This window comes from Dermacentor andersoni, chromosome 8 (assembly GCF_023375885.2).
Source record: "Dermacentor andersoni chromosome 8, qqDerAnde1_hic_scaffold, whole genome shotgun sequence".
Classification (NCBI taxonomy): domain Eukaryota; kingdom Metazoa; phylum Arthropoda; class Arachnida; order Ixodida; family Ixodidae; genus Dermacentor; species Dermacentor andersoni.
In genome coordinates, this window is record NC_092821.1 from 139,403,749 (window position 1) to 139,424,346 (window position 20,598).

The 20,598-nt window shown below is 49.2% G+C and overlaps 2 protein-coding genes across 4 annotated transcripts in view; one reads left to right on the top strand and one right to left on the bottom strand.

Moving 5' to 3' along the window:
- Positions 1-13,914, bottom strand: part of LOC126525953 (UNC93-like protein MFSD11) — a 52,600-nt gene extending 38,686 nt beyond the window's left edge. The window contains exon 1 of one of the 3 annotated variants that reach the window (XM_055067842.2): positions 13,437-13,914. In XM_055067842.2, coding sequence (XP_054923817.2) covers positions 13,437-13,523 — 87 coding nt within the window. In that variant the 5' untranslated portion in view covers positions 13,524-13,914. The remainder of the gene's footprint in view (positions 1-13,436) is intronic. The other 2 variants (XM_050173950.3, XM_050173951.3) reach the window with 2 other exon arrangements.
- A 408-nt stretch (positions 13,915-14,322) lies between these two features.
- Dlic (dynein light intermediate chain) lies at positions 14,323-17,548 on the top strand. Its single transcript, XM_050173940.3, has one exon. The coding sequence runs from the start codon at positions 14,543-14,545 to the stop codon at positions 16,109-16,111; it is 1,569 nt and encodes a 522-aa protein (XP_050029897.1). The 5' UTR covers positions 14,323-14,542; the 3' UTR covers positions 16,112-17,548.
- Positions 17,549-20,598: the final 3,050 nt, after the last annotated feature.

The window sequence follows — 20,598 nt, forward strand, 5'->3', positions numbered from 1 at the left end:
ACACCTGTCAGCGGGTGGGCAAGCCAGGGGACAAATCGAGGGCGCCGTTGAAGTTGGTACCTATCATTACGGAGCCTTTTAGACGGCTCGTTATTGATACAGTGGGACCTCTGCCGGTAACAGCCACGGGGTACCGACACATTTTGACTGTGATCTGCCCAGCGACAAAGTTCCCTGAAGCAGTGCCGCTTAAAGAACTCAGCTCAGTTGAGATAGTCAATGCACTACTGTCCATATTTGCGCGAGTTGGTTTTCCTGCAGAAATCCAGTCAGATCAGGGTACAGTGTTTACTAGCGCTTTGACGACAGCCTTTCTCGAAAGGTGCGGGGTAAGGCTATTACACAGCTCAGTGCACCACCCCCAGTCGAATTCCGTTGAGAAGCTCCACTCCGTCATGAAGCGCGTGTTGAGAGCATTGTGTTTTGAACATCAAACTGACTGGGAGCTGTGTCTGCCGGGAGTGATGTTTGCATTAAGGACCGCGCCGCATGCGGCTACGGGGTTCTCGCCAGCTGAGCTGGTGTACGGTCGCTCGCTGCGATCTCCGCTTCGCATGCTTCGAGAATCATGGGAAGGCAGGGGCGACGACCCAGTCGTGGTAGAGTACGTGCTTAAGCTCCTCGAACGCTTAAGAAGGGCACAGGAGTTGTCAGGTGAAGCAATGGCAGAGGCCCAGCAGAGGGCCAAGGTTTATTATGATCGGACAGCCAGGGCCCGTCGTTTTGAGGTGGGCGACGAGGTCATGATATTGCGCACATCGCTAAAGAACAAACTCGACGTGCAGTGGGAGGGCCCAGCACGGATTGTTCAAAAACTGTCGGACGTTAACTACGTGGTGAGTCTGCCAGGAAAGCGGAAAGCACAGCAAGTTTACCACTGTAATCTGCTCAAACCCTATAAGCAACGGGAAGCAGTGGTGTGCATGATGGTAAACGTGCCCGAAGAGCTTCCGGTCGAGCTTCCGGGACTAGGCTCAGTGACAAACAGGAAAGACACCGATCAAGTCATTAGTGACTTAATAAGTAAAGCATCGCTGTCGCCTGAGCAGAAAACCGAACTACACCAGCTCTTACAAGAGTTTCAAGGTCTGTTCTCTGAGAGGCCTGGTAGGACTTCTGTCCTTACTCATGACATAGAACTTACCTCCCCAGAGCCAGTACGATCCAAGGCGTACCGGGTGTCACCCCGCCAGAGCGATATTATGGAGGCTGAGGTAAAGAAAATGCTACAGCTCGGTGTTATTGAAGCGGGTGAGAGTGATTATACCTCCCCTTTGATTTTAGTTGAGGTACCGGGCAAGGAACCTCGTCCTTGCGTCGACTACCGCAGGCTTAATTCCATCACTAAGGATCAAATTTATCCGATCCCTAACATCGAGGAGCGCCTTGAGAGAGTGAGTAGCGCTCAGTTTATTTCCACCCTAGATCTTGTCAGGGGTTATTGGCAGGTTCCACTTACAGAAGAGGCTAGTAGGTATGCGGCGTTCATTTCACCAATGGGGACATTCCGTCCTAAAGTTTTGAGTTTTGGTTTGAAGAACGCGCCATACTGCTTTTCAAGCCTCATGGATAAAGTGTTGCGGGGACAGCAAGAATTCGCTTTACCGTATCTAGACGACGTAGCGATATTCTCCGCATCCTGGCCTGAGCATATGGCGCACTTGCGGGCAGTGCTAACCCGCCTGCGCGATGCGGGCTTGACAGTCAAGGCTCCCAAGTGCCAGTTAGCACAGGCCGAGGTTGTCTACCTCGGACACGTGATTGGTCGGGGTCGTCGCCGCCCCTCTGAAATAAAGGTGGCCGCTGTGCGAGACTTCCCGCAACCGCGTACGAAGACCGATATTCGGTCGTTCTTAGGTGTCGCCGGCTACTATCAGAGGTACATCCCCAGGTACTCTGATATCGCGGCTCCCCTAACGGATGCTCTAAGAAAGACAGAGCCGCAAACAGTCGTCTGGGACGAGGCAAAGGAAAGAGCTTTTAGCGCCCTAAAGAGCGCCCTAACAAGCCAGCCTGTGCTACGATCGCCCGACTACACAAAAGGGTTCGTTGTTCAGTGTGATGCTAGTGAGCGAGGCATGGGCGTTGTACTGTGCCAACGGGAAAATGGAGAAGTAGAACACCCCGTCCTGTATGCTAGTCGTAAGCTGACCAGTCGTGAGCAGGCGTATAGCGCCACCGAGAAAGAGTGTGCGTGTATTGTGTGGGCCGTTCAGAAATTGTCATGTTACCTAGCCGGCTCGAGGTTTATCATTGAAACGGATCACTGCCCTCTCCAATGGCTGCAGACCATCTCTCCCAAAAATGGCCGCCTCCTGCGCTGGAGCCTCGCTTTGCAACAATATTCCTTTGAGGTGCGTTACAAAAAGGGGAGTCTCAACGGTAACGCCGATGGCTTAAGTCGAAGCCCCTAACGTGGGAATCAGCCTCAAAATTGCTTGTTACTGATGTTTTTCTTCCTGAGGCAGGATTTTTAACTTATTGCTTTTGTGTAGTGTTTCAAAGTGATGATGTGCTTTCTAGTGCAATTTTCCGATTTGTGGACGCGTTCTGAGTGCTGCTAAACTACTGTAAGGAACTAGGCAGCAGTATAAAAGGGGAAAGAGCCTGGCAGGGCTTAGTGAGGGTTGTGCCGTGCTTGCTGACTGAGCGGTTGACTTTCGGCGTAGTTCTAACGCTTGCCGGAAACGAGAACAAAAATGTCAACTCTCCCGAAGTCACTTTGCAGTGTCCTGTGTGCACCTGAACGTGAGAACGAGGCCTTCTCTGTGCACTGCGCTCAAGAAACGCCAAAGGACGCCCGACTTCGGTTATGAGCATCATCGAGCGACATCCCTCCGGACAGCGGATGCAGTCCCCTAACCATCGGGATCTCCTTCCCCCGGCGGGGCGGTCTGTTACGTTTCGCCTACAACGCGCGGTAATGCCGGCGCGGATGCAACGGACGCAGGGGCTTCGTTCAAAGCGGCGGACATTTTGGCCCGTGCGACGCCGCCACAACGCCTCCCCGCCAAGCGTGTCCAGGCGTGTTTCAGTGCCACGTGTCTTCGTGTGTGCGTGTGTGTGTGTGTGCCCTCGCTTGTCAAAGCACGGCAGCCGGGGAGCGGAGTTCCCCGAATGAGGAGCCTGGAGGTCTCTCGGCTCAACCGTTCGCGCCGTCGTGTGGGCGGGTTGGCGATGCGTCACTGCACTCGGTTCAGCAGGTCTCTCGGCTCGACCGTGCGCGCCGTCGTGGGCTCATGCTCCGCCGTCCCGTGACCTTCATCCCGTGACCTTCCCTTTTGGACCGCGACGCCGAGAGTATAAGAGCAGCTGCCCCCGGACGCCAGAGGAGAGGCTCCGATTTGTACTGTTGAGTTACGTGCTCTCCCGTCTCTCCACTTCGGTCGAACTGACCGGCCGCTCTTTTGCTATGTTAGAATAAACAAGTTGTTCTGTTACCAGTCTTCTCTTGCTTTGCCGGGACCTTCGGATGCTTCCAGTGCCCCAGGCCGCCAGGCCAACGCTACCCTTGGGGCTTGCGACCCATTGGCAATAACGGGCGTCAGCACCGAGACCCCATCAACTCGTGCCAGCGGTGCGATTCCAACAGGGTGTAAATTGTTTTAAAAGCGCTCACACGTGGTTCTTGTCGCTCCACGCCAACCCGCCTTCGAGAGGACGCCTCAAACTTGCGCGCGCGGAACCGGAGTGAATAGACCCTTTTTTGCCCACGCTGTGGCAGCAGTGCATTCACGACCCCAGAAAACTTCGGGTCATGCATTTCTGACAGTCATTTTAGCCAAGAAATTGGAAGTATTTTGTCGCATACTGTAGGCGCATATCCTTCATGTGTTCTGATATAAAGAAAGTGGGCCATGCGCTGAGCTCATGTATGGGTTTTTTTTTTTTTTGCTATTGCACTGAACAATAAGATTCACTTGTCGAATATTCCAACTTTACAGCAAAACTGATGCCAGCTTGAGGGTACTGTAAATTTATAGGCTATTGTAACTTGTGTCGTTCCGGAGGGCTTAACCGGAAGTCTTCTGGGTAGCCTGTTTGCAAGCAAAGAAAGGCAGCTCTTGCGCACACGTTAATCTATCACGCGCGCGCGGAAAAACACAACTGTGACAGCGGAACGATTCCACCACGCATATATAGCGTGACCAAAAAAGAGAATGCGAAGAGCGGTATGCGGTTGTCGCCATAATAGGCGGCCCATTAATGGCGCGCGCGCCCATCCCAGAGTCGTTTGTCATCCAGGTCGATCGACGCGTATGTATGCATAAAACGACACAACGACGGCAGCTATAGGGGGTATACGTGCGCTCCGCGGGAAAGGGGGCGGGGTTTGTTGTTATCGAGCACGGGCGTATGCCGATGGATACGCGCCCGCTCGGCGTGCATGTATTTATATCGCACGTGGGTCTGTGTATACACATGGATATGCACGTAAATACAACCACGCGCGCAAAAAAAAAAAAAAAAAAAAAAAAACAAGGAAAGAACGTTCGTCCGCGTTCATCGGGGAACCGCGACGGGAGCCGTGACACAGATAACACGTCTTTCGCGCGTTCGCCACACACGCGGAGAGCAGCGGGCACGGGAATTCCCGACTGCAACGCGCACACGACGTGCCTGCCGCCGCGATCGAACGCCTTTCCAACAACCTCCAACGGCCGAGATGGCGCGGGCACATAAACGGGTTAATTGCATGGCATACGCTTGAGGGGGTGGGGTGGGGGGGGGGGGGACTTCTCGCGCCGCCACACCCCCCACCGCACTGCAAGCGTGTAAAACACTGCGCAAGCCCGGCGTGCCCGCTTATGCACGTATGAAGTCTTGCATAGTTCAACATATTGCGCGAGTTATTGCATCGAAGTAACGCTGCGCCCTAGTTCAGACGGTGGACGGCAAGGATTAATCCAAGCAAGCCTCAGAGGTGCTCGCACAATGACATGGACGCTAAATTTCCGCCATGTTGCCAAATTCGTCATCAGAGCTGGTCAGTTCTGATTGGCTCACGGGGCAGCTATGCATTAACGACCTCCCTTATTGGCTCAAAAGTGGTCGGCACTTGGTAGCGTTTTCCAGAATAGCACCAATGTAGCAGCATTCTTCGACATGTCTTAATATAAAAAAAAAATTCTCCTTCTTATAAATTCCAGCAAGGCGCTCTAAATCCCAGAAAATTAAGGAATTTAACTGAATTCTGGGGTTTTACATGCCCCAAAAAAAAAAAACGATTTCATTATGAGGCGCACGCCGCACGGTGAGGGACTCCGCCTTATTTTCGACCACCTGAGGCCCCTTTAACGTGCACTCAATGCGTGGTATACACGGGCGCGTTCTTGCATTTCGCCCCCACTGAAACGGGGCTGCCGTAGCCGAGATTTCACACCGCGACCTCGCATTTGGCAGCGCAACACCATCTTGAACCATCGCGGCAGGTCAGAAAATTTAAATACGCAGCAAGCGTCAAAGCAGCCTATATAGAAAACTTACTTTAGCGTCCAGTCTACACTCGTTAATTCGACCCAAAGCGGACGGCAAGCTGTGGTCGAATTATCCGAAAGGTCAAATTAACAAACGGCGCCACAATGGCTAGATTCAAATCTTCTTCTACTGCTTCAATACACCAACGCAATAACTATATGTGTCGTTGTCGGTCAGTATAGTTCACACATCTCAACATTGTCGTCCGATAACACCCTCAGAACAGACACCGCCCAGGCCAAAATGCGAAATGTCATCGACGCTGCAGAACAAGTTGCTACAGTCACCGCCATCGCTTGTTCAGTGGCGACGTCTGATGAATTTCTTGTGTTTACAAGATTTTAGTAACCGCTGCGATTGTGAGGAGGCGCCAGTGGGGTGGGGGAGTCAAATTGGACGAAGTGACACGCTTTGTAGTATATGTAATTTTTCTCACCGGAACCTTCAAGTTCGTTCGAATTAGGCGAAATATCGAATAAGCCGAGGCTAAATAAACGGGAGTCGGCAGCACTTGTTTCTGCGAACCAGTTTCGGCTAAGTATAGTCAGGAAGTGGACGCGTCACGACACAATCACTCCGTTCATGCGATATAATTCCTAGCCTCGCTACTACACCACGTTAGAAAATTTTAATGTGTGTCACAACGTCACGATGATGTCGTGGCTCCAGGTCCTCGCATTTCGATATCAACTTCAGCATCAAATTAAAACATCTTTTAAGCGTTTCCCAACCTTTCTTACTAGGTCAATGTCATCGTTACGTGCGAGAAACGTCTGTTCCAAGTTTCCACAGCTTTGAAAATACATCAGTATATTTTTTTAACTACACACACACACACACACACACACACACACACACACACACACACACACACACACACACACACACACACACACGCACACACGCGAACAAAAGGACTGAGCGAAGGCGTGACGTCACAAGTTTGTTGCAAATTAAATCACGGTGCCCGGGTAACGAGAAACTGCACATTTACTGACGAAATGAGCAGAGCACGCAGTCAGTCAAAACCCTGGCGTCGTCACGCAAGCATTACGAAATTATGACGTCACAACGACCGACCGCGCTCGCGGTGACGGAGTGGGAAAAAAATACGTCACGATGTCCTGCTCACACGTGACCACCTTCCGCGTAGTGACGTCACGTCGCATACGCCTGTCGGGAAACAATGCTGAAGCCACGGTTCTTAGAAAAGCTATGATAGTGAACTGTTCGGTCCGCTCTGAAACTCGTAGTATTCTTTCTGCGGTTTCGAGTGGAGGACCCCCCAAACGACGCAAACAAATGAAAAGACTAAAATCTCGTGCCAATACTACTTTTTCTAACGCTCGTCGACTGCCAACTTAGAAAAAAAAAACTAAAGCAAGGCAGACTTCTGTTAACATACCGGGCTGTACACCGGTTTGAAGCAATCGCGTGCGGAGGAAACACGACTTATCGACACCGAGCATTACCTCCTTTTTTTTTCTTCTTCTACCGACCGCGACTATCTCGGTAATGGACGTACTCAAATGAAAGCGATAGTGCGCATTCAGGATGCGTTATCGATCGCGCAAAATGTGTCACACGTGCGTCTATCTCCTGAAGGAGGTCCTCGATCGTTTCCGCGCATTCTATACAGCAGCGATGACGTCTGAAGAGCGCAGCGCCGTTGACACCATTACGGAGAGATAGCCGGCCACCAGTTACGTATATACAGTAAGACCGCAGGAAACTTTATTAAAAAATTATATTCTGGCCGTTTTAGGTTCAAGAACTACCATCTGATTATGAGGCACGCCTTACACTGTAAAATAATTTACACCCTAAAAGTGAAAAAGGGTGTAAATGCGTCTACAACTCACACCCTTAGGGTGTGATTTATATACCTGACACCCTAAGGGTGTCAGTTATAGAACCATTTACACCATTTTCCAATTTTAAGGGTGGAAATTATTTTACAGTGAAGTGGGGGACTCCGGATTAAATTAGACCACCTGGGGTTCTTTAAAGTGCACTCAATGCACGATACACGCGCGTTTCTTCTTTTCGTTTTGCTCCCATTGAAATGCGGTCACCGCAGCCGGGATTTGATCCCGCACCTTCGGGCTTAGCAGCGAAACGTTATTTGCATATCCACTTCAAGGAGGCGAAATAGGAGGCGAGTCAAGTCGTAACATTGTCAATACGTAAAATGCATGCAACGTGTTATTACTGAATGTCTAGACTTGAACTCTCATTCTCAGGTGTCTCCGCGTGCCATGCACCAGCGTATATCCCAATCCGTATAACTTGAGAGGCTCCAAAGAAGCACGTTTTGCTAGCGTTCGTGCTCCTAAAATTTTTCGCGGTGCGATTTTCTAAACGTTGTTTACCTGGCACCTGGGCATGAAGCTTTACAAAACAAATAACTATAAAATAACTCAACATTGCGAAGGGTCGTTAACATGAAGTACTCGATAAAATTGACCTGATAGTGACCGCGAATATGTCCTATGACCAAGCGACGCGACGCGCCGAAGATGCGCAATCTTTTGTCTCAAGTGGTGCCTGTTGTTGTGATCGGCCGTTCACCCCGCGAACACCTCCGGTCACGGCTAACGCGATTATGGGGAACGGGCCGACGGCCTCGTCAAAATGGTTCTCAAAACGGATGATTTATGGCCACCACAGGAGTATACCTCGGTCAGGAGAGGTTCGGGCAATTAGCAAGGATACGGCCATTACTTTTCAGCAGCCAAAATTGGCAGGTCCACGCCGGGGGCGGAGTCAGTGTACGATCGGAGTCAGCATACTTCCCCTCTTTCCCTGTATGTGCCCAGTGATGTGCGTGCGTTTCCGACAAAGCTCCCTTCGGAGGGAAAGGGCAACCGACCTCCGGATTGGTGGGACCTGATGTCATCGGTCTCCCGACGCCGGACTGGGGGAAGTGACTGAACAATGACCACACGGGGCATAAAAAGAGCAACGGACGGCGCGAGTGATGGGCTGCTACTGCTTCATCGTGAACTTTTTCTGTACTACTTTTAACTTTCTTGCAAATATGTAAACGTGTTTTGTAAAACGTCCTGGATATCGGGCCTAGCCGCACGTTCGCTTACTCCTCCACGAGCAAAGTACATGCCACGTCTTCGAACCTCCAGTCGCAACAATGTGCAAGGGCACCTCGCCGACTCTGCAGAGCTAAAAAAACGAACGACTCTCTGCAGCCACAGATTTGCATTCTGAAACACAGCACGCGATGCGCGTCGTCGGCCATTCAGCTCGCCGGCAAGATTCGGAAGCACGGGAGATCCCGTGTGAACTAGGGCTCGTCGGAACCCGGTAGGCATGGCTTTGGTTACAGAACGAAGAAGTGCGCACCATCATTTTCCTTCGTTTGCACGTACTGTTTTCATAATACGACCCCGGTCAGCTTCTACCAGAGCGTTTGTTGCCGAGCACGATAATCTCGAAACACATTTGAACATAACTTTAATAATTTGCGTGCGCGAAGAAATAGTTGATTTGGTTCCTTCGCACCAGCTGACCGGCTCGAATACGCGCATTTCGTTCATATCACAATGTGATCATGGGTGCCGAGTTCGTTGCCATACGCTCGATGGAAGTAATATATTCTGAAAAAACACGCGACGAAGTTGACAGCGTCAACTGCTTTCTGTTTATGCTGGCAATCCAAAATCGCGCTAATTCACAATGATATGCCGCTACCGTTCCAAGCTGCCGCTGAGAGAAACGGCGATCCGCACGTGCGAGGAAAAGAGCGGCATGGTGCGCTGGTTCGAGGCTACGTTCCTCCTCGTCAATAAAACGGTCTATATGGCTAGCCGATTCGTCTGTCCGTCTGTCACCTGTACGCCGAAAATTGAACTCCATGCGCATGCGCGAAAAAAAAAAAATGAAAGGCGCGCGATTGGCTGCGCCAGTAGTGACGTCTTTGCTCTCCGTCGCAGTCGAGCGCGGCGCGCCCAGCAGTTTCTCTCCGGCTCAAAATTGGGTAGGCCACGCGTCAAACGTACTCCTGAGGAGCAGGCAGCTTTCGATCAGCAACGCCGCGAGCAGAACCGAGAATGAGCTCGTCTACGTCGTCCCGATGCTGCAGCCCGCGGGCACAAGAACAGGCTCGTGCAACCGAGCGCAAGCAACCACAGCGTACCGAGGATCCGGAAGCCTACCAAGCCGTCGTTGAAAGAATCGTCGGGATTAAGCCAGTGATAAACACCGGGGCCGCACGTTTCAGCTTCGCTGGTTAACCGTCTGCACGGAGTGCTTAGGCGATGGTTTGTATGACTAGGCTTCAAAATTGTCACTTGACGCTCCCTCTTAGTGTTTTCCTTCCCACATGGCGAGGGCATACTTCCGAGAAGCCTTGGCTTTACTTTTTTTACGATCACATGCTCCAAAAATTGCCACCTGACGCTCCTTCCGCCATCTGCTACGGGGAGCTCCAAGGTTATATGAATGCACTACGTTGAGACGAGATAGTCAGCTGCTGCACGGAGGAAAACAACTTTATTGCCTATAAAATGCTGCAAGGTGTGCACACACACCGACACAGTGGTCCTCTGAACTGGTAGTCTTTCTTTAATAAGCAGGGAAGGGAGGGGGGGCTCCAGAGCTTTCCACAACATTTCATAGCAATGGAATCTGGATGAAATTATTACATGGTACAACGAGTTAACACTTTTATTTTTGTCTAAAGCGTAGTAAAGAAATTGTGTCGAAGGTTTATTAATAAAATAACAATAACAATTCAACAAGGTCAGTCGTACCATGTTGGGTTAGTTGCTTCAACAAATGCTTACGTTCATTTTCTTTCGCAAAAACATGCATGACATTGAAGTGAAATTGAACAGAAAGAATGCAACAAGGAAGGCAACAGAAACTGAAAATAATTTTATGCTATAGGGACTTGTGCTTGTGCACTGGCATGCGAGTTTTACGCTAGAAAAAAAAAAAGAAATGATAAATTTCGTGAGCTTTAGTTTTTTTTTTTTTAGAAATCATTGCTGGGTAAAAATAAGCTAAGAGTGTCGATGGTGTGAAGCCACTTATTTAAAGGCGAACTCGTCAGGCTCATTTGCCAAAACAAACAACCTTTAAATTCAGCACTTTTATGAGAACAGTATGAATATTGGAATTTTCTCTCCATACGAAAATATTTTTGTCGATGTTTTCTTTTATTTGCATAAACGGAGTGTCACTTCTCTGGGTGACACTTTTCTTGTTTAGGTTTCTGTATGCAACCCTCTTACGTCGTTATACCGATCAGTGTTTTGTATTTTGTCACTGCTTCTGCACAGACTAAAACATTTCTGGTTCGCAGTATTTTGAAATAAACACACACACACACACACACACACACACACATATATATATATATATATATATATATATATATATATATATATATATATATATATATATATATATATATATATATATATATATAGCTTTAGAGTTTTACGTGCCGAAACCATGATCTAATTATTATAAGGCACGCAAATATTTTTTTTTTTTATAATCCCGCGCCCATACAGAGCAACCGATGATGACAGGCTGATTTCAGGGTTTGAAAGTAGGCAGACTGATGTCACTGCTTACTTTTGAACGAAATGCGATAATTTTTTTTATTTCTTACCGATAATCAATTTAAGAACAGTGCGTGATCTCTCGAACTGTTTATTATTCAATATGTGTTTTAGTTAAAGTGTTATATATATTTAGTACCGTTTAAAGTCAATCAGTCGGGTCGGATCCGCTGGGTCGGTTCGGGTGGTTCGGAAAGGTCTGGTCGCATCGGCCGCGGTCAGAGGTCGGTTGCACCGGACGCGTCGGTGCGGGTCGGGTCAGATCGGGTGGTCGACATTGGCGTTTCTTTAGAACAATGCTGAAGCGAGAACGTTGGGGGTGAGCCATTTTAAGCCGCGCGCAAATTAACGGATAGAAAGGCAGTTTTCGAGCAGACGAAACCGTCTGCTTTTGATGAAAGCAGCTTGCTGTCAATCTTGCTTAAAGGGACACTAAAGCGAAAATTGACTTCTTCTGGATCAGTAGGTTGCCTCTCTACTACACCAAAAACACCACTCTTACCACGACAAGACGCTTGGTAAGCCAGAAGAAGCGCAAGAACGAAAGACGGGGGCCAACGCTACCTTGAAGTTCCCGCAACTGGTCGCTGTGACGTCATGGATATTGATGGCATCTTTTAGGGCCTACTTAATTATACAGCGATACAGATTGACTACACTGTGTTCTAAAGGAACCAAACATTCAACATGGCAAGTTTCGGGAATCTTTACTCAGCCAACGCGGCCCAAATGCGAAAACATACTTTGGAATCCCTGACGTCACACTGACGTGCCGGCGTCGGGGGTTTAGGCGCGAAATTCAAATACTGATATTTCGACCTTCATTTTCTCGTCTAATACTCAAACTGTTATTTCTAAATGACTGCCTGCAGTGTTCTGAAACAATGCTTTATTAGTCTAAACTGATTTGTTGTTTCGCTTTAGTGTCCCTTTAACACGTTCACTCCCCTTTATTGTGTCCTATTAAGGCGCAGCGGAAACTCCATAAAGATAGCACGTACAGTTCGCGGTCAATATGCGCGGTCTCAGAGCGAAAGCACGCATGGGCAGGTGCAGCAATTTCGCTCTTGTGAGCTTGATAAAAAGCTGTTCACGAAACCGCAGGTGCGTTATCCATTGCGCCATTCGCAAGCCTTACCTGGCAGAATTAAACAGCGCTTTTCACACCTCGAACCTTGCTGAATGAGTGTCCTTTAAAAATGGAGCAATTAAAGATGTATCTTCCATTCTGGTTATGAACAGGAACTGAATGATTTGTACGCAGGTATAACGTTCCTCTTCAGTAAACCGCCGTTTCTTTAGCGCGCTTACGTTATACGGACATTTGTACGCGAGGATGATATCACGCTCGAATAAATGAGCACGCACAGAGCGGAGAATATTCCCAGGGAAATGACGGTGCTCATGAAGAGCACATATATACATGTTAATCACATCCATAAAGCAACGCCATAAAATAACAGCTTCAGAAGAGCTTCGATAACGCATTGCAAAAAAAAAAAAAAAAAGCTGCTCGTGCGCATATGAAGTTTTCTCATTTACCGTGACTGTTAATCTTGTACAACCTCGGCGCTAATTACAGTGCCCAGGTGAGAATGCACAAACTGCGTAGCAAAAAGAAATCACCTTGGATCAGACCAAGTTTCAACCTACCCTTAAACATTATACGTGGCGATCGATCTCGCTCACTGTACGAAACTGAATTCATTTCCCGGATGCGGTACCCAGAACCCGTGCTGACTCCGCAGTTTCGCTTGCAAATTAAGTGTACAGTAAATACTACTGCTGACCACAAGCAACAGCGCTCATCACATCCTCATTTCGAGAAATCTGCTGTTTTATCGCAGCAAACAACGCGCGCCGCCCCCTGTGGAAAAGAAGCACACCAAAAACAAACCGCCCAGTGTATCTTTCGCCGAAACCGAAACCCCCTCAACGGGGCCCCAAGTACACACTGCGTGCAAGAATGCGGCAGGACTTCAGGGCAGGTTATATGTGGCACGTGACAAAACTCGTTCGACGCGTTCTTCTAACGCAACAGCTATAGGTATGCGAGGTGCGCGAGCACGCGACTTCTTGAGATTTGTGTGCCGTACTGTCAAGGCACATCAAATTACTCGAGTGACCAAGCGTGCGGCTTCACTCGCGATCCGAACGCGCCTATTTCTAAAGCACTGCATCGGTTGCGTAAACGTTCCCGCTGAAAAACCCTCGTGCAGCTGTCATCTGTCAGTCCATCAAGCGATGGACAATAACACCACAACACCTAGCTACAGATGCGCGGGCTCGGATGTGTCGCGATGGGGCGGCAATTTCATTCATCCAGAGGCGGAACAATTGACGGAGATGTATACTACAATGTGAATTTACCTGTATTAGGCCGCCCGTCTGGAATGCAGTGAAGATGAACATGAAGGCGAAGCCGAGGAGGATAACGTTGAACATCCGCACGTTCATCGTGGCAAGTGTCTGTGGTTAGCAGTGCGGCGGCGAATTCCAACGGTGGCTGACCGGGTGCGCTTGACCTGGCTCGGGGGCTCGATATCAGCACCGGCGATGCTCCACAAACATATGATCGGGTCGTGGGAGAACAAGAGAGAGTTCTCTTGCGCTGGGCATGCCTCCCCGATTAGGTGGGTCGAACGTCTCGAGTCACGATAACACATGCACATGCACGCTTCCACAGTAAGCGGCGACGTGACACGCAGCGACGATACCCTGGCGGCACCGAGCAACACTGACGACGGCGTTACCGCCGCAACTGCTGTGCCACAGAAAACGGAAAATCTGGCGTTTGCCATTTTGTCATGTTTTGTTTTCGCCCATAGGCTTTCTTGTATCACTAGTGCCAACACCCTCCGGCAAATACAAGTCGTTAATCTACACTCTTATTGGTTTGTAATTAAGCACTTACAGATTGTCCTGCTACCTGTGAGCTAAAAAAGTAAGCTAATAAACACATAAAATATACTATTTTGGCATTAATGTTTATTTTCAAGTTAAATGTAGATGACAGTCTAATCTGTTAGCTCTTGATTTATTTTGACTAATTATTGATGTGTAAAGTGGATGTGCACAACCAAGGTACTAAGGACATCTAAATGTTGCTGAGTTTTGGTTTTGTTCTTGTATGTGTTTATGCTGAATAAACTCTAGTAATTTAACACAATAATTGAAAGTGATATATAACACTACAGTTAGCCTACAATGTATAGGAATAGCTGTATCTAATGCGGAAGAGAAAAAAAAGTTTATTTTTTTTTTGTACGGAGCTGTGCCGCTGTGCGTCATCATGCTTTTGTCGACTTCTTTCTGGCTTCGACACGGGTGACACAGCCAGGCCAGCCATTGATTTGCTGCGCTGTTGCGGTGTCGTCCGTCCCGTGCTTTCGTCGCAGAACGGAGCAGCAGCTGACAGCATTTTCAACCGAACCCCTTGACGGTTCGACGGTCCGAGCGACCGGACAACCGTCACCATGGTCACCAACGCCGGAACGAGCGCGACACCCCAGAACCAGGCGGACGGCGGCACCGCCAAGGAGGATGATGAGAGCCAAAATATCTGGTCTTCCATCCTGCAGCAGGTGCAGGCGAGCCTGCCTAACAAGCTGCCGTCGCACAAGCTCCTGCTCGTCATGGGGGACAACGAGTCCGGCAAGACGACCCTGATCGCCAAGATACAGGGCAACGACGACCCCAAGAAGGGGTCGGGTCTCGAGTACCACTACCTGTACGTACGCGACGAGTACCGCGAGGACCAGACGCGACTCGGGGTGTGGGTGCTGGACGGCGATCCCTGGCACCGCAACCTGCTCAAGTTCGTCCTCACCGAGGAGACGCTCGAGAACACGACCGTCCTGCTGACGGCGTCCATGACGACGCCGTGGTCGCTTCTCGACTCGCTCCAGAGCTGGGCGACCGTGCTCGAGGAGCACTTGTCCAGGCTCCGCCTCCCGCCGAGCACCGTGGAGAGGAACAAACTGCGCGTCCTGCGGCGCTTCCAGGACTACATCGAACCGGGCGACGAGATCGAAGGCGTGAGTTCGCCGCTGCGCAGGACCTCGGTGACGGTCGGCGGAGGCGAGGACGGAGACGCGTCCTCGGGAGCGGCCGCCGCCGTGCTGCCGCTGCTGGGCGAGGACACGCTCAGCAACAACCTAGGCCTGGACATCATCGTGGCGATCACCAAGACGGACTACATGAGCACCCTGGAGAAGAACTACGACTTCAAGGACGAGCACTTCGACTTCATCCAGCAGGCGGTGCGCAAGTTCTGCTTGCGCTACGGCGCCGCGCTCTTCTACACGTCGGTGAAGGAAGACAAGAACTGCGACCTCCTGTACAAGTACCTGGTGCACCGCATCTACGGCTTCCCCTTCAAGACGCCCGCGCTGGTGGTCGAGAAGGACGGCGTGTTCATACCGTGCGGCTGGGACAACGACAAGAAGATCGCCATCCTGTACGAGAACATCACGTCCGCGTCCCCGGACGACCCCTACTCGGAGGTGATCACGCGGCCCATGACGACGCGCAAGCCGCTGCAGCGCGAGCCGGAGGTGCTCGCCGAGGGCGACCAGGCGTTTCTGGCGCGCCAGCTGGCGCTGCTCAACCAGCAGGCACAGCCGTCGACCGGCCGGGCGACCTCCGACGCTGCGGCGGGGCCCGCGGGGGCGCGGACGCCCGTCGGCGTCCAGAAGTCGGCCGAACGCCGGCTTCCGGGCTCGCACGGCGCCCTGCCCACGCCGGGCAAGAAGGACACCGAGTTCGCCAAGCTGAGCCAGGCCGACGGCGCCAAGGGAGGCAACGAGGGGGTGCTGCAGAACTTCTTCAACAGCCTGCTGAACCGCAAGACGGGGCCCGGGAGCACGCCCATCCGGGCGGCGGCCGACAAGTCACTCATGCACAACGACGCGGCCGCCCAGCTCGAGCGCATGACCCGCTCCATCGCGAAGAGCAAGGGCATGCCTGGGGCAAGCCCCGCCGCTGCCTCCCCTGCGGCGCCGGTGACGCCGACGGAAGAGACCCCACCGGCCAACAGCTCGTGAAGAGGGACTCGCTTTGCCAAGGACCCGGGGCGACAGGTGGACAGAACGGGGGTCGTCGTTTGGTGGTGCGTCGCTGTGTGGCTAGTGTGGTTGCCTAGTGCGCTGAGAGCGAGGGACCGAGTAGAGAAGTGCTTCATAAGCACGCCTTGGCAGGCTACTTTGCTTTGACATGTTTGCGTACGGCGTACAGTGCACACAGACGATGGACAAATGACGAGAATGTAGGGCAAGCGCTGTCCTTTGTTTGTGGTCTGTGTGAACTGTATGCCATATGTCAACGGTGAGCAGGTTGTGAAGATTCACAGGGAATGCATGGTTTACAGACGGTTGGTGCTACGAGAATGTTGAAATAGAAAAGCAGGATTGCTTTACGGCCCTGGTGCACAGCTTGGTATAGGCAGGTGCAGTTTACATGTGCACACGCACTGTATTGCACCTCCCTATTTCAGTCTGTGTGGAAAGACCTTGAGAGAACAAGCTTCTCATTGCATCTGTTCTCTGTAAACTTCGTTCCCTGAAAGTATGGTGCAGTTGGTCATGCTAGAGCGTGAGCGGCAACGCTATCGGTAAAGTTCGCGCCACGAGTTTGTCATGTCCGGCAGTTCCTGCCGTGCGGCCTTGTTTTTCAAAGAAGTCTTACGGTACTTTATCAAGCACAACCTGCACATGAGTATTGGACCTTTCCTTGCTGTACTGAATCATGCCATACTGTCTCAGAAATATGAGTAAGTGCATGGTTTCACAGGGGCAAAGCAAAAATGAAAAAGCAGTCACTTTCATAAGTGTTGAGCTTACGCGAGACGACTGTCACAAGAGCTGGTCATGGGCTGTTGGTTACGGAAAGGTTCGTGTGCACCCCACGGTGGATTTCCTCGGGTCACTTTCTTTTGGGCAGCGAGGAAATGAATGCAGTGCTGTCACGTAGTAAATGGCTTGGTGAATGCATTAGCACTGTACCTTGCACTTAGGAACTATGCTGCTCGTCTCGCGTAAACGTCGCCAACTAGCCCATGCAGTTATCAGCTCTGAAGCGCCACCAAGAGAACTGCAGATTGATTGCTTTTCCGCTGAGCGCTTTGTTCTGAGTTAACCTTTGCCTGTCATGCCATTGTATTCACAGTGGCTCAGGTTCCCCAGCGTCAACACGTCCGATGATGGCCGTCTAGTTTCATGTGCCGCTATTTATGTTGAGTTGTGGTTTACTGCTGAGGTGTCTGCTTCACTGTGCAAAATTTAGAGCAGCTTCTGTATGTAAAGGAAAAAAGACAAGTCTATTCACATTCCCTTCTCAAGACCTCGTGTCTTTTAACATGACAGGTACTGGTTCGCATGACAGCAAGAAATCTGAAAAACAGCTTAACTTTGTGCATGTCACAATGGCTAAGGGTAGAGTGGGCAGCATGTAAACACAGTGGAAATAAAATGTTTCTAAATCAAGTTTTGCGCGTGTCAAATGACTGCTGGAATGTGGAAAAAGCTGGTTAAGAGGTCTAAAATGCATTGTTTTAAAATTGTCGGCACATTGAGCCGGACCTGAAGAAAAAGCTAATGAAAGTAATCTTATTGAAGCTTTAATTAAATTTGCTTCGCTTTCTGCTTGAATCAGTTATTCATGATAACATGTCCTACTCATTTAATCGCATTTCTTGAGACCGTATGTGTACAATTTCCACCTATGCAGCTTGATTACACGAATGATGGGAACATAATTTGTGCTTCAGACAAAATTCAGCTAGGCAATTTTTCACAAAGATCTTGCTTGATTTGGGGCATATGTTTGTATTGAATGTTTGATGCCCATCATTCTTAAATACCATTTCATTTGAGACAATAAGTATGATTAGGCGTTAAATTATATGCAATTAAAATCGACAACTGATAATTGTGAGAGTATGAAGTGCGCCTCCATGTCAATCAGAAAAAATTACTTTCTACCAGTTGAAAAGGAGGATTACCATGTGGCCAAGTCACAGCAATAACTCTGACCTGTTCAAGTGAGTCTTCCAACAGCACTGCCGATATATCAGATTAAACTGAACAAGCCAGGACTACTAAGGGGTATCAGGGACTGGCCTGACAGGAAGGAAATAATGTGGCCTTTCAAAAACAAAAACATATTTGCATTAAATTACTGCAAGCATGTTCTTGCACATTCACGCAAATTTCTTTCCAGAATTTTGTATGTAAGGTTCACTGCTGGCATGTCTGACTGGCTTTTGCTTTTTTGCGATAGGCTGTACCAGTCCCAGGTTCTGAACTTGCGGCTGACATGCTCGCCAACATTTTGCACCCTTAAGTGTGTTTTTATACCAGAACAATAACGATTGTCCTTGTGGGAACACGAGGATCCAAGTGGGGAACACTAGTGGTACGTATCGACGCCATGTCGACCAGAGGATTTCTGCAGGACTGCATACAGTGTTTAGTGTTTCTAGTAGGCCACCAGATCTTCCAGGGAGAGAGGTGCTGCACCTTCCGCTTTTGTTTCTCTACCACAGCGAGCTCCCAGATGTGTGGTGACAAAATATGCAACCTGAAAGAGGCAATGCAGGTGGCGCAATTGCCAGCCTCGACTGCCAGGCTAAGACCAGCTGTTGAAACACCACCACCACCACCATGGTGCACTTCCATGTGTGTTGGGCACTTTCCCATGTGGAATGCAACGTGTACCCACAGGAAAGCACCAGGACATGTATGTAGTAATAATGGAAATTTTGATGGAAAAACACCTTAACGGGTGTAATGCCTTCAGTACTGTACTTCTAAAGCATTTTACACCTTCTAGGGTATAGTTTACTCTCACAAAAAAATTATCATCGTTAGGGGGGTGTTAGAAATAGGGGCCACTAGGGAGTTTTGGAAAAATATGCATGCAAGTGTGTTTGCAAATTCAAAACCCCCTGCGTGCTTGCATTATCAAAAATAACTTTTTGCATTCTTTTGTACGCCTCGTACTTCGGGGGTTGCGTTCCCTAACTTTGGGACCCCTGTTAAACTGCCTACTATTGGCAAGATCTACAAAGGAATTGAGGGTATTTGGCCATGCGGAACCACTAGGGGATGCTGTTTCTAAAGCTCCCCAATATTCTGAACATTCCTTTGGTATTGTTTTGCGAGGTCCTTTCCTATGAAGAGTGCTATTGAAATCCTAGCTATTCATACCCTCTTTAAGCATACATCACTAAAAGAATTACACATGAGAGTAATGTTTATAGTTGTGTGGACAGGCGTGAACTTGAAGGAATGTTAACCGGACGAGCTGTTTCAGGGACAGGCAGTCTTCAGCAAGCTGGTTGGTGAATTCATTACCAGCAGCTTGCTTGTAAAATGAGCAGATATTTCTCAGTTTAGCAAGATTTGATTATACGGTCTTACTCACGTGCCCATCTGTTGTCAAAGTGCAAATTAACGACTCACTAATGTCACTCATTACATTTGGTAATGATGGTATTTCTAAAATTTGATTTTGATGCCTAATTGTTAATATAGAAGATCCTTTAGAAACAGCACCCTACTCTGTATCTGTGTGCACCTTTTCTTGTCAAGTATCTATAGCTTGAGAAAGCATGCTGTCTCATATTCATAATTATGTTCCGAGCACAACTCGATACTTTTCTATCTTTTTACCCAAATTCCGTACCACAAAGTGCAGCGAGCTCAACCACTGGATGGATGAGCCTTACAGAAATGCCAACCTCTTGGCATCGTAAAGGTAACTTGCACAGAGTCCTCTTAACCTTATACGAACGTAAGTGTGTGGACATTGGCATTTTGTCTTGGCTGTGATCGTCGGCGAGGTATTGTAAAGACCATTAACAGACATTTGCGCAACCCATCACACGAGACATTCTTTCTAAAACGAAACTTTGTCTGCCTACTTTCCACATCCCGCTTCTCGGTATCCCAATCTGTTGGTTTCTTTTCAAGTAAAGCAGGCCAATACCAAAGACAGTGTAATAGTGAAATGGGCCGATCCTTGCACCTGTACATGACACGGAGTCCTTGAGGGCATCAATTAGCCCCAGAAAGCCTAATGCATCATTCGCGATTTGTTGAATTTGGTACCCTATAAGTTTTAAGCCCCGTAAACTTAACACATATGCTGGAGGGTGTTTTCAGCTGTGGATAGTTCAGCAAACCAATTACTGCTAATTAACACAATTGCTTTGACTCGCTTTTCACATCCTTGCTTATTTTCTGCAAAAATTTGTTCTCCATGGCAAGACATAAATCAGAAAATGTGAACAAGTCCCAATTTTCTTTGATGTGCAATAATGTTTAAGCTTTGAATGTGAACCGCTATTGTGCAATCCTGATAATCATGATGATGTGCTACTGCACCACGGTTGCTCGGGCATAGCCATTTGGAACTAGCTGTTGTGAGTTTTCCTCCATGTATAGCAATGACGTCTCACCAAGCAGACGTAGCAAGGGGGGGGGGGGGGCTGAAAGAGCTGTGGCATGGAGATGGAGAAGCATGAACATTA